The 27,260-nt window shown below is 36.9% G+C and overlaps 1 protein-coding gene across 2 annotated transcripts; it reads right to left on the bottom strand.

The window, feature by feature from the left end:
• Positions 1-6,899: 6,899 nt before the first annotated feature.
• On the bottom strand, positions 6,900-25,799 carry cd4-1 (CD4-1 molecule). 2 transcript variants are annotated; one of them, XM_016524154.1, is made up of 11 exons: positions 25,669-25,799; positions 14,961-15,076; positions 11,762-11,855; positions 11,506-11,661; positions 11,264-11,407; positions 10,175-10,423; positions 9,371-9,748; positions 8,157-8,411; positions 7,962-8,068; positions 7,791-7,837; positions 6,900-7,297 (listed from the first exon to the last, which is right to left on the bottom strand). In XM_016524154.1, the coding sequence occupies exons 3-11, from the start codon at positions 11,814-11,816 to the stop codon at positions 7,261-7,263; spliced, it is 1,428 nt and encodes a 475-aa protein (XP_016379640.1). In that variant the 5' UTR covers positions 11,817-11,855; positions 14,961-15,076; positions 25,669-25,799; the 3' UTR covers positions 6,900-7,260. The 2 variants fall into 2 exon arrangements, with proteins under 2 accessions (XP_016379640.1, XP_016379641.1); XM_016524155.1 differs by lacking the exon at positions 11,264-11,407.
• Between the last annotated feature and the right edge of the window lie 1,461 nt (positions 25,800-27,260).

Genomic DNA, 27,260 nt, shown 5'->3' with positions numbered 1-27,260 from the left:
TTCCATGCACTGAACGCGCTCTCCTCCACATCACGAGTAGACACGCCCCTTATTGCTGATTGGCTACAAGTTTGTTTTGCGATTCGGCTTTGGAAAATCACTTACTCTGCCTTTAATGCAACAACATTGGGAACTGTGGTCTCCACTCCAGAGCGCACACAGATCGTGAGTGATGCTGCGGAGCAGGCGGGAAAACACGGAGCGGATTAGCGGAATCAGCGGATCTTTAACGGAGCGGGAACAGACCGCTTTGAGCTGGGGTGATGGGGGGATTGCTGAGAGGGGCAACTCAGCCGATGAGGGCAAAGGGGTAGTGGCTCTAGCCACCGGGCCACCCCCCTGTGCACGGCCCTGGCTGTCACACTGACATTACTGACTCAAAGTTAGTTCGTTAGTTACTAGACCCCCAAAACATGTCATTGCAACACGTTCTCACGTTCTACTAACTACAAACACGTTCTCGTCACATATTGACGCTTGGTCAGGACCCTATGTTATTTGAGGACTACCGGACATTCAAAATACATCCTATAGGCTACTGTCTTGTCCTTCAAATTGTGCATCCCTGTCATTGGATTGCAATCGGATAAGGTGCGTTTGCATGTCTAGTCTCAGTATGGCAGCCGCAGTGGATGGATAGACTACCAAAATGTGAACTAGCGATCTGAAACAATGGCCTCAGCACCCGAAGGGGTAGGGACAAGGTGATCAGACGTCACAATTCGTTTCGGAACCTGGCGCGTTTCCCCCCTTAGCTCGGTTCGTTTGGGCATATGTGAACACGGCAGTCGCGCCCGGATCCGCGCCAAAACAATCGGTCCGAGATCGGTGACAGCTAGTGGAATCCCGGAAAATAAACCGTGGAATTTTGACCAATGAGACAACAGTTTAGTCGCGCGTGACTTGTATTAACAAATTTGGTCCATTGAGAAACTTTACCGTTTGAAAGCGAACCGCACCAAGAATAAAAAGCAACATTGTAATAATTTTAATCCCTGTTTCGGAACAAAGCAATCGATCTACAGGTGTGAAAGCACCCTTAAAGTTAGTGAAGGCGGGATAGGCGGAATCGCTCTGTTAGAAGTGCTCTCTCTCGCGCACGCTCCACTTCTTCAGTTCTATTTAGGCCTACAGCGCGCGATCAGTTCTCAGTGCTCAAACACACACACAGCAGTCCAAATGTCTATCGTGTATAGAGTATCTCACGTAAATATAGTCAGTTATTGATTAAGTGAACGTAAACAGGTAGGTGAACTGAAAACTGAACGTGTGTCAGTATTACATGCATGCCTTCTGTCTTAAAGGGACAGCATTTCTAAGTACCTATCCGTGTCATTAATGTTTACCAACAAAAGAGGTTAAATAAATATGTTAAGCAAACCTACTGTATCTGAAAGTTTTTCCAAATTCAATCCTTGATTCAAATTTCTCATAAGCTTAATTGATTTGGTCTAAAGAGAGAAGAATTAATGACTATTGTTGTTTGAAGACTACATATACAATAGCTCCCAAAAGAAATGTTGGTAACTGCAGTTTGACTAAAAGTAATGACTAAAAGTTGACAAAAATGCAATGACTTTTCATCGACTAAAACTAGACTAAAACTAGACTAAAACTATGAAAGACTCAAATTATTAAAATGTGAGTAAGACTATTAAGCATTTTCGTCTCAAGATAAAGACTACGACTAAATCAAAAATGCCTGTCAAAATTAACACTGGCATAGACATGGCTCTTTTCCCTCTGAGACAGATGGGAATCTGCATTCTGAACTACCTCGTTGACTGGCTGGTTTTAGCCAAGTTATAACAGGAACTCATAGCTCACAGGTCGCTACTGCTCAGCCACCTGGAGTGCCTTGGGTTGAGAATCAATTTAGCCAAGAGCTCTTTGTCTACCAGCCAGCGAGTGGTCTTTCTGGGGACAGTTATCGATTCTGCCCGAATGTAGGCATGGATTACGCCAGAACGCTCCCCTGTTCAGTGGCTAATAGTGTCATTCAAATTGGGGACTTCACGTCCCCTCAGGGCTTTCCAGGGGATGCTCAACCTCATGTTGGCTGCTGCCTCTCTGATTCCTCTGGGCCTGCTCAACATGCAGTCCCTCTAGTATTGGCTCAAAGCCCAAGTCCCATTCCATGCACGGCGCCTGGGACGTTTTCATCTCAGGGCAACCCACCACTGCATCAGAGCTGTGGCCCCTTGGAAAACCTCTCGCCTGTTTCAATCATGTATCCCATTGGGACTGACTTCCAGCACAAAGTTGGTCAGGACAGATGCCTCCATCTCAGGTTGGGGAGCTTTGTACGAGGGCAGACCAGCGTCTGGCTCCTGGTCAAACCTGGAGCAGCACCTACACATCAATTACTTCGAGATTATGGTGGTTTTTCTAGCCCTAAAAACCTTCCTGCCGACCTTAAGGGGGCACCACGTCCTGGTCCGTTTGGACAACATGATGGTGGTAGCCTTTATCAATCATCAAGGCGGTCTCAGGTCTCAGAGCTGTGGAACCTTCATGTTTGGCCCCTCGACAGGAGTCTCTGCAGCTCCACGAGTGTAGCTGATACATTTTGGATGCTAGAGTTTCGTCTACTAGTCACCTTTATGCCCTTAAATGGTTAGTCTTCTCTGACTGGTGTGCAGCACGGAATGAGGACCCGTCCTCTTGTGATGTGTCCCACATGCTAATCTTTCTACCACATGCTAAGCTTTCAAGAGCTGCTGGATAAGGGGTGCACCCCTTCCACATTCAAAGTATATGTGGCAGCCATCGCGGTGAATCATTCTCTCATGGCTAAACAGTCAGTCGGAAGAAACGCAATAGTCGTTAAGTTTTTAAGGGTAGCTCGGAGATTGAATCCGCCTCGCCCTCATACTGTGCCGACTTGGGACTTTTGTCATAATTTTCGTCAACAACCTTTTTTTCACCGACAACAACGAGACGATAACGAACTAAAACTCTTTTTGAATGACAAAAACTATGATGTAAATCTATTGACATTTTCGTCAACGAATAAAAACGAGACAAAAATGTTAGGGAGGGACGATTTGGGAAGAGATTCATTCAGAACGAATCTGCTGCGTGGTTCGGAGGTTAGATGCGTACATATGAACCAGCGGGACATAAGCTAACATATGCTGCATGTCGCATAAAACATTCAAAAATTTCAATATGTGGGAGTAAGAGAAGAGCAGACATATGGACACACACAGAAAGCGCATCTCACAGCGCGCGAGTACTCTTTCGCGTCGCATGAACGGAGAATTACACACAAAATGATGTCGAATTGTCCATTTTGACGAGTATTCACATAAACACAGTTGATTACGTCTTAAGTGAACGTAAACAGTAGGGAGAACGTGTATCAGTACATTGCATCCATTGCAGCTGTGCATTCGGTTTTATGATATTTAGTCGACTAAAACTAAAAACAATTCAGATAACTAAAATATGACTAAAACTAAATGGCATTTTAGTCAAAAGACTATGACTAAAACTAAATCAAAATTTGCTGTCAAAATTAACGCTGCTATGGAGCCCTCTCTTTGAGCCACTCCAGTCGGCAGACTTGCAGCACCTGTCACTCAAGACTGCCCTCCTTCTGGCAATAGTGTCGGTCAAGAGAGTGGGTGACCTGCAAGCACTGTCAGTCAGTGCTTCCTGCCTTGAGTTTGAGCCTAATGACTGTAGAGTCGTCTTCAAAACCAAGACACAGCTATGTGCCGAAAGTACTCTCCACTCCGGTCAGAGCACGAGTCATGATCCTTCTAGCGCTCCCCAATTCAGAAGGTGAGCAGGGTCCCAATGCACTCTGCCCAGTTCAGGCTCTTATGGCTCGTTTTCACTGAGCGGTATGGTTCGGTACAGTACAGTATGATACGCAATTATTTTCGTTTCCACTGTCAGAAGTTGAGAATGGTACCAAAATAGCGAACCGTACCATACCACTTTTTTGGTACCCTTCCGTTGGGGTACCTAGCACAGCAAAGGGTACCAAAAGGGTGGAGCTAAACTCACAGCAGAACGTTGATTGGTTGACTAGAATCGTCGCTTTTGCGTGACACAAGGGGATAAAGCGTCCTTCACTCGTTCCGCTTTGCTGTTCATGAGTGTTGGGCTTATTTACATCAGAGTGCGCAAACACAAAAAAAATATAACCGTGTATTTTATAATTTTATATTTTCACACAGACAATAGCCGTTTCTCAATATGCGTTCTTTAACCGTGTATTTTATAATTTTATATTTTCACACAGACAATAGCCGTTTCTCAATATGCGTTCTTGTGGACTTGTGAAACGTCATTGCCCAAAAACCTGCGTAATTTTCTAAATAGGCCTATTACTGTTATTGTGTCATGAAATGTAGTTTTAAGAATTTTTCAGGCAACTGAATTGTTTGCTTTTGTCTTTATTTCCTCTTATATAAGCCTCTTATACTTTGTACTTATACTTTTATAATGACTATTATTGTTCATTAACTGACATTTAACAAAAAGAGGTGATTTATCATTGATCGCTACTTGCCGGCATACACCACGCCTATCAAGAAGGGTACTATTGGCAGTAGAAACGCAAGCTGGATCAGGGTTACCCGTACCGAATCATACTGTACTGTACCGTACCACTCAGTAGAAACGAGCCATTAGAATGTATGTTGAGCACTCTGGCCTGTTTAGGCACTCAGAGCAGCTCTTTGTATGTTTCGGAGGCCGCTCTAAAGGGCTGCCAGTAATGAAGCAGAAACTCGCTGGATAGTGGATGCTATACCCCTGGCTTACACCTCAACATGCTTGTAGTGCCCTATAGATGTGAGGGCCCACTCCACCAGAGGAATGGCCTCCTCCTGGGCTTGGTCCAGCAAGATTTCTCTGATATTTGTGTGGCCACCGGCTGGTCGTTGCTGTCTACCTTCATCAGGTTTTATAACTTGGACGTCCCTGCCCTACAGGCACGGATTTTGTCCGCTTAATTTTGCTTAAATAACTAAACTGACAGGGGGAATTCCTGTCCCCCTGTCAACAAGCTTGAGCCCCCTCTCTGGTCCCCATAATTTGGAATTGTATCGCACCAAAACAATTGTCTGAAACTGGATACAATGCACAGTTTGTCCTGTTGCGGCAGTGATGAAAATAGTCATTTATTGTGCCACAGCTTTTTAAACTCCACATAGAAGAAATCACTCAAAGATAAATGCAGAGAAGTGAAACCGCAAGAAGAGAGTGGTCGTGATGGTCGTTTATGAACAATTCATTGCTCCGTCTGTGTTTGCCAAAAGAGTTTTAAAACACATACTATAAAGGTTGCTATACACCTACTTATACATAAAATGTCTTTATACAAGTTGTGTTGTGTAATTTACACAGCAGGATGGGAAGACTGGATTATTTTACTTACTTGACCTTTGAATTTCGTGCAGCAAAATGAAAATCTTCAAGTCATTCAAAATCTTTTTTCAAGTAATTTCAGTTAAAATGTTATATTTTCAATAGCTAATTTCTCTGAATACGTCCACATGCAATCTTTATTCAATCATATTCTGAATTCTCTGATATTCAAGGAGAAGGATGAATCTGATGAATCTGACATGCGATGCAGCTTGGAATTAAACCACACCATGTTCAGGCCACATCATGGCCAGAGGCAAATCTTTATTTCTGTCACCAATGGAGTTTGGCAAGTCTACTGTCACCTCTGGCTTGCTTAGTTGGGAAGAACTGAACTGAGCTAGATGATGATACCACTGTTTTCTACAGGGCTCCTTTATAGCTGAATAGAATAATTAACAATCTTTACAAAGTAACTTAACAGAACTGAATCAACACTGAGTTGACCTCAGCTGAACAATGGCACTATTGTTTTCCCCGTAAAGCTGCTTTGAAACAATCTGTATTGTATAAACTGCTATATAAATAAAGGTGACTTGACTTGATTAAAGCGAAATACATACGATGTAAAACATAAACGATTATTTCACCTCCTGAGTCATTTGTTAATTTGTCAAATGACAGATGCTATCCTCCCATCAGTATTTAACAGAATCAGGGCCTTCCTAACAGAGCATGCTGAACAACTTCTCGTCCAGGCCCTTGTCATTTCTAGGCTGGACTATTGCAACACTCTTCTGGCTGGACGTCCATCATGTGCAATCAAACCTCTACAAATGATCCCAGTATGCAGCAGAACTGGTCTTTAATGAGCCCAAAAGAGCCCACATCACACCTCTGTTTACTTCATGTGTTTATTGCCTCTGATTAATTGCTTGTTGTATTCCTCATTTGTAAGTCACTTTGGATAAAAGCATCTGCTAAATGTGATGCATGACCTAGCAAAATTACTTCCAATAATCTTGAAAACAGGTTAAGATAAATGTGTGCCCCCTAAAAACACAAGTGCTCTGCAGTGCTCTCGAGGTGATTGTTACGGTGATAACATCAGTAAAAATAAACCAAGATAAAATAAAAAATAAGCAGCAAGGCTGTAGTTTCTATAAATGATAACTCTTTGGTTTCAGGTTGTGCCAGCATTTCTCTCCAAACATCAGCAATGACATGAGTTTTATTGACTGCCATCTAGTGGAGACAAATCTACTCATCCTGTATAAACCTGTGTGTTTAGCTACATGATTAATCAAGATGAGACTGCAGATATTAGTGGATGAAATGAGAACAAGCTTTTGATTGTTTGATTTTGTATTACTATTATTATTATTAGGGGTTTAAATGACATATTGGTGCGAGAATGATCATACAGTTTTATTTCATCGAATATATTTTATTTTACATTATCAATATTTTCAGGTGTTGTTTTCTGAAATAAAGAAATACAAAAAACAAACAAACAAAAATGTTAATTTACAAATGCAAAAGAGCATTCAATAGATAAGGTAAGTAAGCAGGAGTGGATACAAATATCTGAACAATATAAAGAGGCACTTTGAGCAATTGTAATAAAAAATGTACAGGTATAATGCCTGTGCTTAGATTACAATAGCCACTGAGTTTTATCCTGTTAACACATTTATCCTCCAAACAAAAGACATCATGTTATATACACCGAAAGAGATATTGTTTGAGTTGCATATAACATAGTTTGTGATCAAGCATGTTCAAGTATTTAAAGTGGCTATGAGAGTATTTGACACAATTATAAAAAAAATTCCAGCATCATCTGCACAATGATGACAGTCAGTTCTGGAAAGGGAGGATTTGTTCAGGCAGCTGTACATTAATATTGTTATCAAAATGAAAATCAGAGGATCCTCATGTCTTGTAGAATCCCTTTTGATTCTGCTGGGGACTAAGACAGAGATAGACAGACAAACAAACATGATTTTAAGAATGAAAAAATTTTCATATTACACAAAATGTAACAACAAATGTAAAAAGTAACAACAAAATGTATTTGACACTTAAAATTGTATGTAATGTGATTACATTGCATTAGTTAGCAAAATGTGATATTTGCTAAATATTTTTTTCTTCAACCAACTTATATGAAGTCAGATCAAACAGATGTCCTATCAGAGTAACCACAATAAACATAAAGCAGCTGAAATGTGTCCAGATATTGGACAGTATATCTGTAGTTTATCATTTAAAACAGCTTTTTGTGATATGTTTTATTCCTGAAACAGGTGTATTTGTGCTATATTTTTAAAAAAAAATGGCAGTTGAGTACCAATGAAATTAATATATTTGTGGCTTAAGTGTGGCTTAAGTGTCTAAATACATCTTAGGGCAACTGTATGTGTTATTTTGAAAGCAGCATATCTAACAACCACCAAACTCACTTATTGCAGCAGCAGAATTTGGTTTTGCGTCGTCTGTACATCATCATCTGTTAAGAGGAATGAAAGAAAATCTATAAGGCATTTGATTTTCACCTTTCAAACACTTTACAAACGACATCCTAGTGTGCTGAACTGGATAAAACCGCTCTGAGTATCAAAGTGAACATTAACCTGTCTGTGTCTGCGAATGCATATGATGACGATCACTAGGAGCAAGATGAAGCCCACGACTCCACCACTGATGGCAACACAAAGCCAGATGTCCACTGGAGCTTTCACTGTGAAACATTTTATTGACAGCAGAAGTGTTACACACTTTTTATTTCACATGTATCACTCTTTCCCTCTTTCTTTCACTTCTCTTACCAATCTTTAATGAAAGCACAACAGATGTCAGCTTCTTCTCGTTTTTCCAGAGTTCACATGTCCATCTCCCACTGTCCTTCACTTTCACTTCAGGGATGGACAGAGAAGATGGATGAGGCGGCTTGAGACTGGAAATAAAGGAGCAAGACGAGCAGCTCCATTTCACCTCGAAGTCGGAGCTATGTTGATGTCCTAATGTGCATGTCAGATTCACACTTTGGCCTTCATATACTCGAGATCCTCCAGAAGAGGAAACTAATAGAAGGAGAAATTTAGAGAGTTTAGATTAAATAAGGCAAGATATATGTGACCCTGGACCACAAAACCAGTCATAAGGGTCAATTTTTCGAAATTGAGATTTATACATCATCTGAAAGCTGAATAAATAAGCTTTCCATTGATGCATGGTTTGTGAGGCAAAAAATGCACAGCGACTTAAGACTGGTTTTGTGGTCCAGGGTCACATATTTGCACTGTAAATGCGGTACGAAAAGTGTCAAAAACAAACACTCTCTGTTTCAAGCCACAGTTAATGCACAGTAATCCTTTATTCCAATGTTGGGGAATCAACTTCAAGCTACAAGTTACTCATAATTTAAAGGAACACATAAAGTTTTACTTTGAGTAACATTTAATAATACTCTGAGGTGACAACGGTTATATTAATAACCTAATAAAATCTTTATTTTATATAGGATAGTGGTATTTTATCTTCTCTTTTTTTTTTTACTTGTTGTTCTAGTGCACTTGGTGGAGAGCAAATTTCAAAGGAGGACTCGATTTGTCATTCAATTTAAACAAATTACAAGTACAAGACTTTAATGCACTTAGGAGTTAAAAATATTGTCCTAGCATATAATAAAATATTTGATTATAAAGAAAAAAACTAAAAAGTCCCCCACTCGAATATGTTTTCATGACTGTAACAACAAGAGAAAGCAATGTAGATGTTGTGGGGAAAACTAATAAAACTTAACAGTACTAAAGCACGTGACATTACATGTGAGAGATCCGTTCAGTGAATACCACTTGTGTAGGAGGCCACGGAACAGCATGAGTATCAATGTAACAAACATCGATGTTTCGTTTTGTAAATTCCTCGTTGGAAAACGTAGCTCGTTATTGTGAAAACTACATTATTATATAATTTTTCTCACACTACTGACTGAAAGTAGCTAAGTTATTAGTTTGTTCATTAGTTACAGTTCACTTACCCTTCAGAACCTCCACCGTGACTTCACTGCTGAGGGTCTTGGTGTTAAGTTTTAGATCACATGTGTAAACCCCCCTGATGTTCTCTGATACAGGCAGATTACGAATCGATAGATCCTGGTCTTTCAACTCTCTTCCCTTGACCTTGATGGTATTGTTTGCACCCTGTGTGATGTTCCATCTGACCACCGGATCAACGCTGAGGCTGAGGAGAGATTGTGTTGACTTCGGGTCGCTGAGAGGAGTGAAGCTCCAGCCAGCACCCCTGAGGCCAGATTCTTTCAAGACTGACCAGGGAATGTTAGAAAACAAGGAACAAGGAATGTCGACTGTAGAGGACGAATATGAGGTATAAATGGTATCTGGAAAAGGGGAGAGGTCTGGAGGAAAAGAAATAAAAATAAAGGAAACATTATTATTATTAGTGTTGTTGTTGTTGTTGTGTCAAGAAAATAATATAAAATAAATGAAAAAGCAACAATTTTCTTTATTAATCTTAATCTAATTTTGTCACTTTTTGAAAAAGAAAATTCATTTGAACATAAAGTAGTCTGGCCTATATAAATTGCAGCAATTATATTAGCATATTATATATTTATATTTAGGCTGGGGTTATGAGATTAAAAAAGGTTTTATCAGTGCTCTCTCATTAATCCACTACATTCCTTTTTCTGTTTTTATTTCATTGTTTCTTGTGTATTGTAGACCTATATTCTTTATTGTTTTGAGAATGAGCAAACTCAAGTAAATAGATAGATACATTGGGGGAGAGAGAGAGAGAGAGTTTAATAACACAATAGTCTCACCTATTATAAAAACAGTTGTTGTTGCTTCAGTTTTTCTCCCATCATACTCCAACTTGCATGTCCAAACACCACTATTACACCTAGACACACCTCTGACTTCAGTTTTCTCACCGTAATGATTTATTTGATTACAATCTGGGTTTTGAGGTGGAATCCATGTTACTCTGGGTTTAAATGGACTAGAGTCCACTTTACATTCCAGAGACAGAATGTCACCAGCCATCACAGCCGGCACTTTGGGGATAGTGACTGAAACAGAGAAGAAAAATGTTGAAAGGTGTAATACGACAACGTTAGAGGAATCTTATCATGTAATGTGTAAAGTTATAGCCTACACTACAAAATATCAATAATGTCAAAGTTTGTGTGTGTAACTGGAGTATTCCTGTTCATACTGCCAAATATGCTGTGCAGAATTTAGGTTAATATAATTCTAGTGGTCATATTACACATGATTAATTCATTGCCTTCATGTGTGTAATATGGAGATAGATGATTAGTTTAAATTAATAGATTAAGTTGTCATGCATTATTTATTTATTATTTATTTATTTATTTATTTGCAGTTCAGCTGAATGACAAAGGGGGAAATTTCCTTCTGTGTTCACATCCTGAAACGAGCTCAACAGTGTGCGTAGTGTCATTTCCTCACATTTGAAAAACGTATTATAAATACAAATTTTATTTCTCACCTGTACTTTTGGGAAATTAAATGCGAGCACTTAACAGGATAGTTAACCCTTAAAAATGATCTTATCATTTATTCAAACTACTCTTCTTCTACTCTTTCTTTTGTGGAACACAAAAGATATTTTGAAATATTTTTGTATGTTTTTTTTTTTCTCTTTTTTTTCCCCATACAATGAAAGTCAATGGGGTCCAATGCTGTTTTTGGACCCCAGTGACTTTCACTGTATATACAAAAACTGTTCAAAACATTCTTCAAAATATATTCTTTTGTGCTCCGCAGAAGAAAGAGACAGGAGAGTGACAGATTTTTGTGTGAACTATCCCTTTAAGAGATGATGTGACTAAATAATTTGAGTCTTTTTTCTACTTTTTGTTTCTCAAACATACACTCTCTCTTACCATGGTACAGTTTGTAGGTCTTTTCTGAAGTAGTTAATAATACATGTTGTACACAGCGCCAAATTTCAAAATCAGAATGCTGTACTGGTGAGATTTGGAGAGAGAAATCCGACAACAGATCAGCGTGTGTCTTCATTTCTCTCGCTAAAAAAGACAAACATACATGTCCAGTTATAACAAACATGAAAGCCTGATTATTACTGTAGAGTGAAAATGCATGAACTCAAAAACATGCATCTCACCCTTTTGGATCCCACTCTGAGGATTCTTCGTGATAGTTGGGATTGTGTCTGACCCGCGGTACCAGTTCACATAAACATTATCTGCATTTCCTTCTACCCTGTATCTCGGTAGGGTAACGGTCCCTCCTACTTGTGCGTAAATTACCACAGGGTTTTCTGATGATAGAAGAACAGATTGGACAGAAAAAGAATGCTTATACAGATTGCATTTCATACCCTTCGTCATATAACAACTATCAAGATATTTGCAACTTACCTTGCGCTTTAAGAAATCCAACAAACAGCAATATTAGTACCCAACACAACATCATTCTGTCCTCAGAGCAGAGCCAGAGAAGATGGAGGGTGATCTGTAAGACATAGCCATAGAGAAATGCATCACAAAGAGCATAAAAATACAGAGGAAGGAAGGGGCTTGTGGTGGGCTCAGATTTTTTTTAATTTTTTTTTTTTTGAGTGATTGAGAGAAACAGTGGCGGATAGTGAGTGGGAGACAGAAGCTTTGTGGTGGGCTATGGGTTACAGACATAAAGGAAGACGAGTGTCAGTGAAGAAACATGAAAGAACAACAGCTAGAAAGACGGCGAGAAAAAGACACCAAGAGGTGTGTCTGTGGTGGGCTGAGATTGTACAGGGAGTAGATTCTTATCCCTCTCGTTTTCACCTCTTCACCTCCTCCTCCATAACACCCCCTCTCTTCCTCCCTTGTTCCACGAAAGGCGGATCTCTCCACGCTTACACACAGAAAAAAGAACACCACATGGTGCTGCTGGTGGTGTCGCTGTGCTTGGAGTGCGGTGTGTGTTATGCCTGTTATATCTGATCTTACCTTTTTCTCTTTTTGTGCATGTGATTTGTTCACAGAAATCTCTCTTTTTACTCCTTTTGAAGAGATTGACACTTCAAACTAGAAAAATGCAGACATCTAATTTATTTGTTATAATGTTTTATACTGTATATACGCAGTATCTTTGTGACTCCACTCTGTAAACCTTTTTATTTATGTATGTATTTATTTATTTTTTTATGTTAATTCACAATATTCTTCGAGAAAAAGATTCCTAAACTAGTAACGGCAAGGTCTTGGTTTAATTCCCAAGGAATGCAAGAAATGTTCAAATATATAGGCCTACTTAAATGCAACGCAAGTCGCTTTGGATTAATCATCTGACAAATGCATAAAGAAATGTAAATGATGACTATTTTAAGATACAAATGCTCAAACATAAACGCACACTTAGGAAAATCATTAGAAATAATCAAATATGTGACCCTGGACCACAAAACCAGTCTTAAGTCGCTGGAGAGTATTTGTAGCAATAGCCAACAATACATTGTATGGGTCAAAATGATTGATTTTTCTTTTAAGCAAAAAAACATTAGGATATTAAGTAAAGATGATGTTCCATGAAGATATTTTGTCAATTTCCTACTGTAAATATATTAAAACTTAATTTGTGATTAGTAATATGCATTGCTAAGAACTTCATTTGGACAACTTAAAATTTTCTCAGTATTTTGATTTTTTTGCACCCTCAGATTCCAGATTTTCAAATAGTTGTATCTCGGACAAATATCGTCCTATCCTCACAAACCATGCATCAATGGAAAGCTTATTTATTCAGCTTTCAGATGATGTATAAATCACAATTTCGAAAAATTGACCCTTATGACTGGTTTTGTGGTCCAGGGTCACACATAGGCAAATAATCCTATACAGGCATTTTAATAAAAAAAATTTGTGATTTTGGTTTTAAAATTATGTTGTTGTTGTTGTTTTTTGCCTGTCCACCACTAAGAGCCACCAAGAAAAAAGTGGCTCAAGATTCATAGGATGAATAATTGAATTATTGAATAAAACAAGATATAGCTATGTTGTGCTACACGCACTTTATTGATAAATGAAGTAGTGCATTCTTGTGACAAAATGTGCTTTCTTACAGTAAATATGTTTAGTAAACATAACTTCTGCAGCATAATTTGCAGCAATATAGCACGCAAAAGTATACTGAACCATTTGGGACTTTCTGTTCATGCCAGTTACATTTTTATTGCAAGTACTAAAAATCCAACAACATATAATCCACAATAATGCACAATATAGGGAATATACATTTTCATGCAGAGTGGGGAACTAAATATTCACATGGGCCTCGTGGTACAGGCTATTTATGATTTGGCTGAATTTAAAGTGGTGAATTTCAGTATGAAAAAGTGCCATTTTCAGACACATGCTGTTATCAACGGTTAAATTAAATCAGCATCACCCAATGAGCAGTGGTTGCATCCCGGGAATGTAAGCCGCTTTGGATAAAAACGCCTGCTAAATGAATAAAAGTAAATGTAAAACCATTAGTTGAGACATGAATGTATAATAGTTTCAGTCATATTTTTATTGCTCTGATTCAGAATTAAAATTTGCCTTGATTTTGCTGCCATTTATTACAAAAATGTCCAATGGGGAAATTGTAATATTACGAGTTTTAAGTTTTAAGTCTCCAGTGGAGCACAGAAATGTGTAAGAAATGATGGAAAAGTTTGTGAAGAATGAGAAACAGAAACAGAGGAAGGAGAAGCACACAAAGCCACACAGACGATAGATGTAGAGATAAAGACAGCCAGAGACTGCACCTGAACAAGTAACCCAGAAAGACAGATGATCAGGGCTGTGGTCAGGATGGAGGTTAAACAGCAAACAGACACACAGTGAGGGTGGAGAAGGGAGGGGAACATTAGTAAGACCAAGAACTTCAATTTCTAAATGCCTGACAAAACATTTAATAAAAAGTAATGGACTTAATGGATTAAGCATGTTCATTTTCATTCATGTTCAGGTTTTTTTTAATGAATCTTAGAGATTATGATCAATTATTCTGATGGAATTCCAAGCTATTTTAATGCTCAATTTAGTTCAAACTAAACACAGTGGAAATATAAACACTGATGTTCTAATATCCTGTATGTGATTAATTGTTCATGTTATAATAGAGCCGAAGACAGTCCTTCTGTTCATTTTCACATATACTCTCAGCATCGCATACACAAGGAGAATATACTTCTGTTTTGCATCCCGTACAGTGTTATATATTGTGTATTGGAAGGTTTTCAGGTTTCTGTTTGAAACTTTAACATGAACCAATTTTTATCAATGTACAATATATGCCGTCAGATTAACTGAACCGAAAATATAAAAAGTGCAAATTTTCTTTATGTAATTTGTCCATTAATTTGTACTGTATTCCAGACTTCATTCACACTAAATAATGCAGATTCATTTAGTTTTTTAAGATAGGTTTTAAAAGATCAACACTAAAAAGTATTTTATTCCCTATTCTGATCTTGAGAAGACATATAAACAGATTTAATGAAATCATCCATACAAAAAAATAATTAAAGTTGCCATGTGTAGATAACAGGGTATATTTAAATGTACATTTGTGTGTAAATATACTCACCTTATGAGCAAAAGTCTTTATCGTTCCTCTTCAAAGTCATGCAGCGGATGTGTTCACTTACAGGCCAAAATATTTCTATTTAACCTTCGTTGACGCCTCCCCTCCGTCTGATTGGCCTGAGAGGTAAAAAAAGACGTCCGGTTATTGACATGAGGCTGTTGAATTAAGTAGATTTCAAAAAAAAAAAAAATGTTTTACATTTTTCCACTGAAAATCTTGAATTGTCAAACGAGTTGTCAAATGTGTATGATAATTACTTTTCTAACCGTATTGTTTCTCCCTCCAAAACATTATTATTAGACCAATATAAAATTTCATAATAAATTTATAATAATAGATAATAGAAATTTATAGTCAGATCCATGTGGGAAAAGTTTCAATGACAATCATGAAATAAAATTAATTAACAAATTAAGTAAAATAATAAAAAATAAATTACGTTTTCCAATAATACATTTAAAAATTAGACATCGCTGTGTTACACTTAAAAAAGTGTTTTTCTGAGTAGGTTTTTCTGGTCTGCGTAACGGATGTGTTTGATTATCATATAAAGAATAACATTCTCTGAAACACTGTTTATTTTACTTATTTAACCTTTTACTTTATTTTTGAACTGCTAGTTTTTTTTGTAGTTTTATGTTTAGTTTGTCTGTTTTTTTGTTTTTTTTGTTAGTTTGCCAAATTATTAATTGACTTTATCTTGTCTATAAACTTTTTTTTTTTTAAATGTCAGTGTCCTATTAGTAACCATGAGCATTGCTACAGAGCTATTGATAAATTCTAATAATAATCTAATCTACTCCATTTAAAAACACTTTTTATTACAAATTAACTTCTTTATCAGTGCTGACCCTCCGAGCCCAACAGGATAAACATTTCTTTCTATTCCTCTGGGGGTTTTTTTTGTTTGTTTTTTGTTTTTTTGGTTGTTCCATTGTCCTTACATTTATGCATTCGTTTAATCTATTATTTGTTTATAGAGATCCAAAGAGATCCTTTATGCTAATATCAACCTTCATCTGAATCCCCGAGTGCGTATACGGCTTGAGCAAATATGGGTGGAATGTTACAACGTATAACGACTGCACTACACTCTTAAATATAAAGGTGCTTCACGATGCCATAGAAGAACCTTTTTGTCTAAATGGTTCCATAAAGAACCTTTAACATCTGAAGAGCCTTTCTGTTTCACAAAAGGTTCTTTGTGGCGAAAAAAGGTTCTTCAGATTACAAAAAGGTAAGAAAGAGATGATTCTTTAAAGAACCCTTGACTGAACAGTTATTTTTGGAACCAAAAATGGTTCTTCGTTAGCATCGCTGTGAAGAACCTTTGAAGCACCTTTATTTTTAAGAGTGTATGAACAGATGGTGTAATTTGTTTAAAAACTTGAATCACTGTAACCTTTACAAACAATCTCAGTGTTGCTAAATCAGCATAAAACACCACATCCAGACTTTAAAATGGATAACTGTACGTCCACAGATAAATTTGATTTGATAGAGAAATCAAATAATATTAAAAAATGCCCAGTACTCTAAATTACAACTAAGATTTTCTTGATCTATGTTATTTTTCCGAGCGTTTAAAAAATGTGTGGAGAACAGAAACGAGAAACAGTATTTGAAAAAGATATGAAAGTGTAAATGCGACTCGTGAACTTGTTTAGTGTAAATTCTTTGAATCCATCTATCATTTAATGCATACTTATGTAATAAGATATTATGAGGCAAATAATGATTAAATGCATTCATATACAGATCATAGATCTCTATAGATCATATATAGATCATACGTTTTAAAGAAGCGATGTCTGGATAAACTGATGATTATTGTTTCTGATATTATTCAAATGCTGCAATTTATCACAACTCAGCTTCCTCTAAAAATGGACAAATCCCATATGTTAACTTGGCTGTTTTTTAACGCCTGAAAGAATGTTTATCTGTAATGTTTCACTTCTGCTATAAGATTTGCTGATGTAAACCAATGCGGTTCCGTAGAGGAACACAAATGAAACAAATACTGAAATGAAAGCTTATGGAATACATTGGTCAGCCAAGTGGTTTTTAGTAAAGAGAAGCACAAATTTATTGTTTTAGAAGTCTTATGATTGTTGTTACATTTGCGTTACAGAGGATTTAGAAGCCCATAAGCGATTCACAAGTCTTCATACACACCAATCTAAACAAGCTGCACTCTTAAAAATGAAGATACTTCAGTCATTCGTTTGTGTTCGGCAAAGAACACCATTCTTAACAAGAACCAACACTGTAAGGTTTATCTTTGTTTTTTTGGCCATATTCTTTGGAAATGAACAAACTCTACATCTCTACATCAGTTATTCAGGTGTAAGCACCAGATCATTGATTTTGTCTGGTTTTTTTAAGACCAGACACACAAAAAAAGTTATTTGTGGATTCTCCAGTGGCACCAGTATTTAAAACTGTAACATGTTTAAGGGCGAATAAAGCATCCTGCTGTAGAAGAATAAGTACGTTAAAGAAAAGCGCGAGAGAGCGCCAGGTACTGAGCATATTTCAGCGCTGTAGGACAGGAGTGGTTTGCTAAGGGGAACCACATGAAGGTTGAAACAAACACGTTGCCTGCCTCACATCTGTGTCTGAGGTTTCACCCCTCTGTCATTCTCTCTCTTCCTGCCGTGCTCTGTTCGTCTTCTTCAAAAAATACAGTCCCTTTAGCTTTACACAGTTCTTTATATCACCATGCACATCTATTTGTCTATCTATCCAACTATGTATCGATCTTTTTTCTCTCAGACCTGAAAGGAAAGACCCATTTTAGAGGGATCCCTCATTACTCACATAGACTGAAAAGGTGTTGAGACACCAACATAATCATTACCGAAAGATACAAAGAAAGAAAGCGAGCAGGAAAAGTGGGCGATTTATTTCAATATGTCCCATACAGGTTTTCGTTACGTGTTTCCCCTTCAGCAAGTCATTTCGGTGTGTACTCGACTGAAGAACCGAAGACTGATATTGTCTTCGTCTCCCACACATCTTACCCTTGTAACTTGAATCAAGGTATTTTTGGGGCGAACAATCTGCAGTTTTCTTCTTTGTTGCCATTTTATCTACAGTCTTCGTGTGGTCTGCTAAAATTAGTGAGAATTGTATGCATGTATTGTAAGAGATTCGCTATGGTTATGTGACTAAGAGGGGATCCCTCGAACAGATCTGCACAACTTTTAAGTGATTCACACACATCTGCTTAGACTGTGGGCCGTAGGAAATGTTGAAGAAGTCTGAGGTGTGCAGAGCGCTGAAGAGGACTAAGATGGACGCCATTGCTTTTGGTTTTCTACAGTAAGAGTTTCACATGGTAGACGAACTGTTTTGGAAAAGTGAATGGAAATTACATAGAAAGACAAACTGCATTCGTCTCTTTCTTTCTTGAGTGTTCAGTTACAAACCTCCTCCATTTAATGAAGTCCTGTAGGTTTGAAATGCAAGCATGGCTAAATGTCAGTGGAAAGAGATGTCGAGAGACTGAGAGGTTACTGGCATTTGGTCTGATGCTTATGAAAATGGGTATTTTTAGATTAATGAACAGAAGATTAGATCATATTTTAGACGGCAAATTTCGAAACCTCACCATACAGATCGTGATTCTGTTCCATTGCGTAATTGTTTTCACGTCATTTTATTTCTTGCATGTTGTGTTTTTTCTGCTGAAGTCAGCAAATCATTATTATTATTGATGTATTTTCACAGAAGTGCTTATAAAAAGGTCACACTCATTTTCAGGAATCTGCCATCTGCTGCGTCATATTTATGTGATCTCATTTTCATTCTCACGTGGAGTTTTTTCCTCTGAATGCAGAGTATACATTAAAAATATGATTTTTTTTTTTTACAATTCACATTTGGATATGGTGATGGTTGTTTACTACACTCTAAAAAAATGCTGGGTTATTTCAACCCAACTTTGGGTCAAATTTGGACTAACCCAAATTTTGGGTTAAAATTTTAATGTAAAAATTTAACCCAACGTTTGGGTTAGTACATATTTGACCCAAAGTTGGGTTGAAATAACCCATTAAATGCATTCATATACAGATCATAGATCTCTATAGATCATATATAGATCATACGTTTTAAAGAAGCGATGTCTGGATAAACTGATGATTATTGTTTCTGATATTATTCAAATGCTGCAATTTATCACAACTCAGCTTCCTCTAAAAATGGACAAATCCCATATGTTAACTTGGCTGTTTTTTAACGCCTGAAAGAATGTTTATCTGTAATGTTTCACTTCTGCTATAAGATTTGCTGATGTAAACCAATGCGGTTCCGTAGAGGAACACAAATGAAACAAATACTGAAATGAAAGCTTATGGAATACATTGGTCAGCCAAGTGGTTTTTAGTAAAGAGAAGCACAAATTTATTGTTTTAGAAGTCTTATGATTGTTGTTACATTTGCGTTACAGAGGATTTAGAAGCCCATAAGCGATTCACAAGTCTTCATACACACCAATCTAAACAAGCTGCACTCTTAAAAATGAAGATACTTCAGTCATTCGTTTGTGTTCGGCAAAGAACACCATTCTTAACAAGAACCAACACTGTAAGGTTTATCTTTGTTTTTTTGGCCATATTCTTTGGAAATGAACAAACTCTACATCTCTACATCAGTTATTCAGGTGTAAGCACCAGATCATTGATTTTGTCTGGTTTTTTTAAGACCAGACACACAAAAAAAGTTATTTGTGGATTCTCCAGTGGCACCAGTATTTAAAACTGTAACATGTTTAAGGGCGAATAAAGCATCCTGCTGTAGAAGAATAAGTACGTTAAAGAAAAGCGCGAGAGAGCGCCAGGTACTGAGCATATTTCAGCGCTGTAGGACAGGAGTGGTTTGCTAAGGGGAACCACATGAAGGTTGAAACAAACACGTTGCCTGCCTCACATCTGTGTCTGAGGTTTCACCCCTCTGTCATTCTCTCTCTTCCTGCCGTGCTCTGTTCGTCTTCTTCAAAAAATACAGTCCCTTTAGCTTTACACAGTTCTTTATATCACCATGCACATCTATTTGTCTATCTATCCAACTATGTATCGATCTTTTTTCTCTCAGACCTGAAAGGAAAGACCCATTTTAGAGGGATCCCTCATTACTCACATAGACTGAAAAGGTGTTGAGACACCAACATAATCATTACCGAAAGATACAAAGAAAGAAAGCGAGCAGGAAAAGTGGGCGATTTATTTCAATATGTCCCATACAGGTTTTCGTTACGTGTTTCCCCTTCAGCAAGTCATTTCGGTGTGTACTCGACTGAAGAACCGAAGACTGATATTGTCTTCGTCTCCCACACATCTTACCCTTGTAACTTGAATCAAGGTATTTTTGGGGCGAACAATCTGCAGTTTTCTTCTTTGTTGCCATTTTATCTACAGTCTTCGTGTGGTCTGCTAAAATTAGTGAGAATTGTATGCATGTATTGTAAGAGATTCGCTATGGTTATGTGACTAAGAGGGGATCCCTCGAACAGATCTGCACAACTTTTAAGTGATTCACACACATCTGCTTAGACTGTGGGCCGTAGGAAATGTTGAAGAAGTCTGAGGTGTGCAGAGCGCTGAAGAGGACTAAGATGGACGCCATTGCTTTTGGTTTTCTACAGTAAGAGTTTCACATGGTAGACGAACTGTTTTGGAAAAGTGAATGGAAATTACATAGAAAGACAAACTGCATTCGTCTCTTTCTTTCTTGAGTGTTCAGTTACAAACCTCCTCCATTTAATGAAGTCCTGTAGGTTTGAAATGCAAGCATGGCTAAATGTCAGTGGAAAGAGATGTCGAGAGACTGAGAGGTTACTGGCATTTGGTCTGATGCTTATGAAAATGGGTATTTTTAGATTAATGAACAGAAGATTAGATCATATTTTAGACGGCAAATTTCGAAACCTCACCATACAGATCGTGATTCTGTTCCATTGCGTAATTGTTTTCACGTCATTTTATTTCTTGCATGTTGTGTTTTTTCTGCTGAAGTCAGCAAATCATTATTATTATTGATGTATTTTCACAGAAGTGCTTATAAAAAGGTCACACTCATTTTCAGGAATCTGCCATCTGCTGCGTCATATTTATGTGATCTCATTTTCATTCTCACGTGGAGTTTTTTCCTCTGAATGCAGAGTATACATTAAAAATATGATTTTTTTTTTTTACAATTCACATTTGGATATGGTGATGGTTGTTTACTACACTCTAAAAAAATGCTGGGTTATTTCAACCCAACTTTGGGTCAAATTTGGACTAACCCAAATTTTGGGTTAAAATTTTAATGTAAAAATTTAACCCAACGTTTGGGTTAGTACATATTTGACCCAAAGTTGGGTTGAAATAACCCAGCATTTTTTAGAGTGTATACTGAGCTGAACAAATCACTAGACATCCTGAGTGTGACAAACTGAGAGGTGTTTAAAAACAATGAAACATGCATTCAAAACCGTACTAACTACAACTTGTTGAATGCCTCACCCATAACAGCAGTCCCAGACCATCCATAAAGCCACATGCTAATTTCTTTCTAATGAACTGCATTTTCTGTTCCAGAATAAAACTAAGGGTCTGGTAGGAAAACCCTCTGACAAGATGTGTGGTATGTGTGTGGGACAAAGCTGAAGTGAGAGGATGAGAAATAGAGAAAAATGTCTGTATGACACACTGTGAAAGAGGGAATCCTGCTCTCATTATGAAAATCACTCCCTCCTTAATAACAGCAGCACACAAACACCAAAATCAAACACAGGTGCACTCTGTTCTCAGACTTGTTAAAATCACCGTTTCACAATATGTGTCAAGTACTGCATTAATGAAAATAAAGGGTCACCCATTGTAACAGTGAACCACACGAAAAGGTGTTTTCTATTCAAACACATTTATAATAATTCTTAGTTTAATTCCACATTCAGTGATGCAGAATCTGGGAAGCGCGTGTTCTATGCTTGACAATGCATTACATTTTGCTCTTCCTTTTCTCACTTGGTTTGCTGTTTATATCTTATTCTCTTGACTTAATGATTTCAAGACAATTGCTGGCTTATATTTCCTCATTTACAGTCAGAGGAGGATGCTTTTTGCCACACAGAATTCTCAGACGATCAAGAGATCATGTTGTTGTCCTGTGACTTTATTTAAGAGTACATAAAACACTGTAAAACAATTAGGACTTTCATTTGATAACACAAAATAACTAAAATTTCAGCGACTGAATTAACAAAATGAGAAGTTATCAATTCAAAGTTTTGTACATTTTAATGAAATTAATACTCTAAACATGTTACACCCTTGTTCCACATAGTTTGTCTGACTGATTCACACGGATTCCTTCACTTTTCAGTGTAAACATCTAATGACCGGCACGTTGCTGTAGGACTGCTGCTATATTAAAGATTATTGTACATGTATGGCATACTGCATATACACGTCGTTCAAACTTCTTTCATAAGCTAACATAAATGCATGAACTTTGTGTATGTATATCTGTATGTATGTATTTGGCTAATGGCTTATTGTATATAATTTTTAATTAACTGATAAACAACATACTGTACTTTCTGTTCCTGCGCATACGGATAATCTTAATTGTAATGTATTATATTGAGCATAATATTATGTTATCGGTCATATAGACAGAAAAGCATGATAGCAAAAGATCTTGACGGTGACCAAACAATTCCTTGCCTGAGAAACTGAAGCTGTGTATGTCTTGTGCATAATGCAATATATTACCCGTTGTAAGGTATTAGGTATACGCAAGGTGTGTGCAAACAGCTGATATTACATTTCACGATTGCGCTCATTTAATCATTTTGATCCAGAATTTTTTTCATTATCTCGGTGTATGTCTAGAAGCATTTTGTGTCTGTCCTACAAGTGTTTTTATGAGCCGTTCCACAACTACAGGCCGCTGAATTAGACAGCAAACGGCTAGAGACAAAATCCACTGTTATAATCTGTTGTTTTACACTTTCATCATTAATACTGCTGTATCTACAATAACTACAAACATAAGATGAGGAACACTTTATTTTAAGGTGATGTTATTATTACCCTTGTTACATGTACATGCTATAGTAAATGATGCATAATTACCTAAGCCAAACCTCAACCCTAACCCTATATAGTAAGTATATGTAGTTAATGTAACTCAGTACTTGCTTGTGTAATTACATTGTAATAATCACCTTAATATAAAGTGTAACCCAAGGTGATTATTAAAAATATATGTCAATGATTTCACTGTGTGGCGTTAACTGCATCTGAGGTCAAAAGTGATGATTTGCATGTAAATTGATTTTTTTCTCAAACGGTCTATCATGCCATGACAGAACGAGACAAAAATGTAATAAAGCTTCATTTTAGTTGTGTCTACTACATGTTCCTCTGAATACTACTTGTTAAAAACACTGTTTTTTTTTTTTTGTTGCTTAGGGTCAGTAGACTTCTATAAAGTTAGTCATGCTGGAATGATAATAATATTTTCAGAATAAATTAGAATGTCATAAAAAGCATGCATGGAAGATAACCATATCCAGACATTTGCGTGTACAATAGTATACGCTGACAAATAGAATGCCTACATGACATCTTCGACATGCTTGCATGTTTTATTCACTTGAGGGATGCAATGTGTTACAATGTTGGACTCCTGAATAAAAAACTTAAATTAATGTGGTTGCGAAGTATGTCTTCCATGTTTTATTTGCGATTTTTCCTCAGAAAGAACAAAACTAGGTCTTCAACAGAAGACAGCAATGTCTGACAATGACGCACAGTTGTTGTTTTTTCATTGGGCATCTGTTTGTATTTCTATTGTAACTTATTTTTCATAATGTATTTGGACACCTAAGCCAAACATATCATTGCATTAGATAACAAAATATTACATTAAATTGCATTGTTGTTTTTTCAATAGCACAATTTTCAAGCAAACTATTTGATGAGTTAAATTAAATAATATTATAATAGATCTACTGTTCAAATGAAGAATAGAAATATTTGGATGCTTTTAGGTTGTCAGGCAAGTTAATGTGATAAGCTATACCTGTGGTTTCATTTGCTAAGACACCTGTGTAACCTTAAGGGGAAATTACTTCATGCAGCCACTCAATAGCATTTTAAAGCCAGGGTATACATTTGACAGACTGTCATCCAAATCAACATAGATTACATTCGAATACATTTTATCAGGTTCATGCATCCCCTGGGAATCAAACCTATGACCTTGCCATTACTAACACTGTGTTTAATCTATAGGAATCAGAAAAGATAAGAGCAAAGCTCTAGCAGCATTTTGTTCGCAGATGCCACTTGCTTTTATATTTTGATGTTATATTTGTTATTATATCTAATGCAATTACAGTTTTTAAGTCTGACTTTTGTGGGCAATGTATAGAAAAAGAATTGGATAAACTGCAATTAATGTGGATGGATTTTCATTAGTAAAACTAGGTAGAAGTGAGGATGTTGTCTGTTAAAATAAATAATTAATTGCTGTTATGCGCATAAGTTGTCCTCAGTTTTTGTTTCCTGCACAGACAGTATCAAACTAATAATAGAGAAATATCGGCATTCCGTACCTGCAAATTTTTTTAATTAAGGCCTACTCATTATGCGATATATTCTACTATGTTTAACATAAAAATACATATAATATAAAAGTAAAATCGTTTAATTTTGTAAATTATGTTTTATGTAGGTTAAGAAAAATTGCTGCTTGTTTACCGTTACTTAAATGTGCACATTTTTTACTTTTATAATGGTTTCTCAGTAACCTCATATGAATTAAATTCAATGTCGCAAATACAAAAAGGCATTTACAAAAAGTATCCAATTTGACTGATTCAGTGTAACCTTGTAAACATTTAATGTATCACAAAACTGTTAAAACTTCAAAAACATTCTGCTTATCACACAAAACTACAAAACACTAAAACTGAACAATACATAAAGTCTTTGGATTAATCTTCATCCAGTTTTCAAGAGTCAACCTTGTCTACAACAAATAATTTTAAATATTCAATTAACGGTCCATATTGAGGCCTTGGCCTACAGAACAGATAGACTTAAACACAATAATAAAACATAATAGGCTATCTGTTAATATTCTGCATTAAGAAGGCTAACGTTTTCAAATCTTTCACGTCTACAGCAATAAGAGTAATAAGACGTACTCTACAAACATTACCAAATGCAAAAACATTATAAGAATAAAATTTTGCATTAAAATATCTGAAAAACAATACCAAATATTTATATGTAAATACCAGTACACCTAAAAATCTCTTTTCAAATGGTTATTCATGTTATTAGGAATTAAACTTTTTATCATTCAATGCCATTATTACTACAAACAGAAATCAGAAACGTCAGTTCGGCATCTGAAACATATGCGCAAAACTTCACGCTACAATGGAGTATTAAAAATGAATATAGGACCATGATTGTACTGATCAAAACAAGCTGTTTGTAAGCATCACACAAACTTACAAACACATCTCCATCACTGTCAGTTTGTTTGGAATATTTTATAGCTCACTATTTGTATCAGACATTTAGCTGAAGACAAAACACTTTACAGTAGGCTATATGAGAAAACAAAGACATTCAGTCTGGCCAATAACAAAATGCAGTATGGTTTGTGTTTGTCATAATAACAGAACAATACTTACAGTTGTGATGAGATGAGTGTGTGTTCTGTTCAGGGTCTCAGAACTACACTGACATTTTCTTCCAAACACACTCTGTCATACACACACGACAGGAAACTGTAACGTGATTTGCGTAGCTCTACGCTCATGTGTCTGTGGTATATTATGCCTTTGTTTTTACTCTGACAGTTAAGTACTATTTACTTCTATAGCCGATCAGTGTCACACAATTTATCACACTAACGGCCTTCCCTCTGCATCAGATAGCTTTTTTTAAAGCTCCTTTCTCTTGCATTACTGTCTTTGTCTTTCTAAATAATGCATTTTATGTTATCCTAAACTCAAAAAAGGTACAAAACAAATACCCTTTCAAAAGGTATTAAAGGGTTTATTCACCAAAAATTAAAAAATTCTGTCAAAAAGAATTTGCACACAAAAAGAACACTTTTTTGTGTGCAAAGAAAACAAAAATAATGACTTTATTCGACAATTTCTTCCCTTCCGGGTCAGTCTTGTTGACGAGAGTACCACAGTGCATGCGTGTGCATTCCTTTGCTTGTAAACAAGACGCAGCGCATCTGGGTTCTACGTTAGAACACCGGTGACAGCAGTACCACACGCATGCGGAGACTGATGCGGAACAGAAAAAATTGTTGATTAAAATCATTATTTTTGTTTTCTTTGTGCACAAATAGTATTCTTGTAGCTTCACACTTACTGTTGAACCACTGATGTCACATGGACTGTTTTAGCAATGTCCTTACTACCTTTCTGGGCCGTTTGAACGTTTTGGTTGTGTTGCTGTAAATGCAGGGTCAGAAAGCTCTCGGATCTTCATTTGTGTTCCGAAGATGAACAAAGGTCTTACAGGTTTGGAACAACATGAGGGTGAGTAATTAATCACAACATTTTCATTTTTGGGTGATCTAACTGTAACACAGTTTGTAGATCGGGAAAAAGGAGGCGGGAACTGGCGAACATTTAAACAAAACTTTAATAATAAAATAAACACAAAACAGCGCGACAGCCCCTCGGGGATGACTGACAAACAGAACCAAAACACAAAATAAAGTCCAGGCCTGGTCCTCTCTCGTCTTGCACTGTCGTCACTCCTCCTTTTATCCTTCCGGAGCTCCTCCGTGGGACTTGAGACCGGTGAGTGGCGCAGGTGTCGTGCATTAGCATTTACTCCACCGGCCTGACTCCGTTCCCACGACTCTCGGCCCCGCCCCCACTCGTCACATTAACCCTTTAATACGTACACTTTAGGTACTAATATGTACTTTTAAAGTATAAATATGTACATTTAAGGTACTAATATGTACAATTTAAGGGTAAATATACACAAATATATAAAACATATATAAAACAAATATAAAAAATACACTCGTTTTCATCCTTCTCTCCACTCTCTGAGGCAGAAGTCTCTAAACTCATCCTTTCCAATCATCCTACTACTTGTCCGCTTGATCCTATTCCATCTCATCTCCTTCAAGCCATTTCTCCTGCTGTTGTACCTGCACTCACTCACATCGTTAACACATCCCTTCACACTGGTGTTTTTCCCTCAACATTAACCAGGCTCGTATAACCCCACTTCTTAAGAAACCCAC

Source organism: Sinocyclocheilus rhinocerous, unplaced genomic scaffold (assembly GCF_001515625.1).
Source record: "Sinocyclocheilus rhinocerous isolate Xijiao unplaced genomic scaffold, SAMN03320098_v1.1 scaffold1622, whole genome shotgun sequence".
Classification (NCBI taxonomy): Eukaryota; Metazoa; Chordata; class Actinopteri; order Cypriniformes; family Cyprinidae; genus Sinocyclocheilus; species Sinocyclocheilus rhinocerous.
Note: the sequence above shows the minus strand (reverse complement) of the source record. Positions and strands in the feature narration are given on the sequence as shown.

Bases quoted from the DNA above. Each gene is read 5' to 3' on its own strand.
- cd4-1 (XM_016524154.1), bottom strand. From the start codon at position 11,816: ATGATGTTGTGTTGGGTACTAATATTGCTGTTTGTTGGATTTCTTAAA. The intron at 11,408-11,505 runs GTGAGATGCATG...TGTCTTTTTTAG, and splicing joins TCAGAGTGGGATCCAAAAGG to CGAGAGAAATGAAGACACAC. The intron at 8,069-8,156 runs GTAAGAGAAGTG...AATGTTTCACAG, and splicing joins TGTGCTTTCATTAAAGATTG to TGAAAGCTCCAGTGGACATC.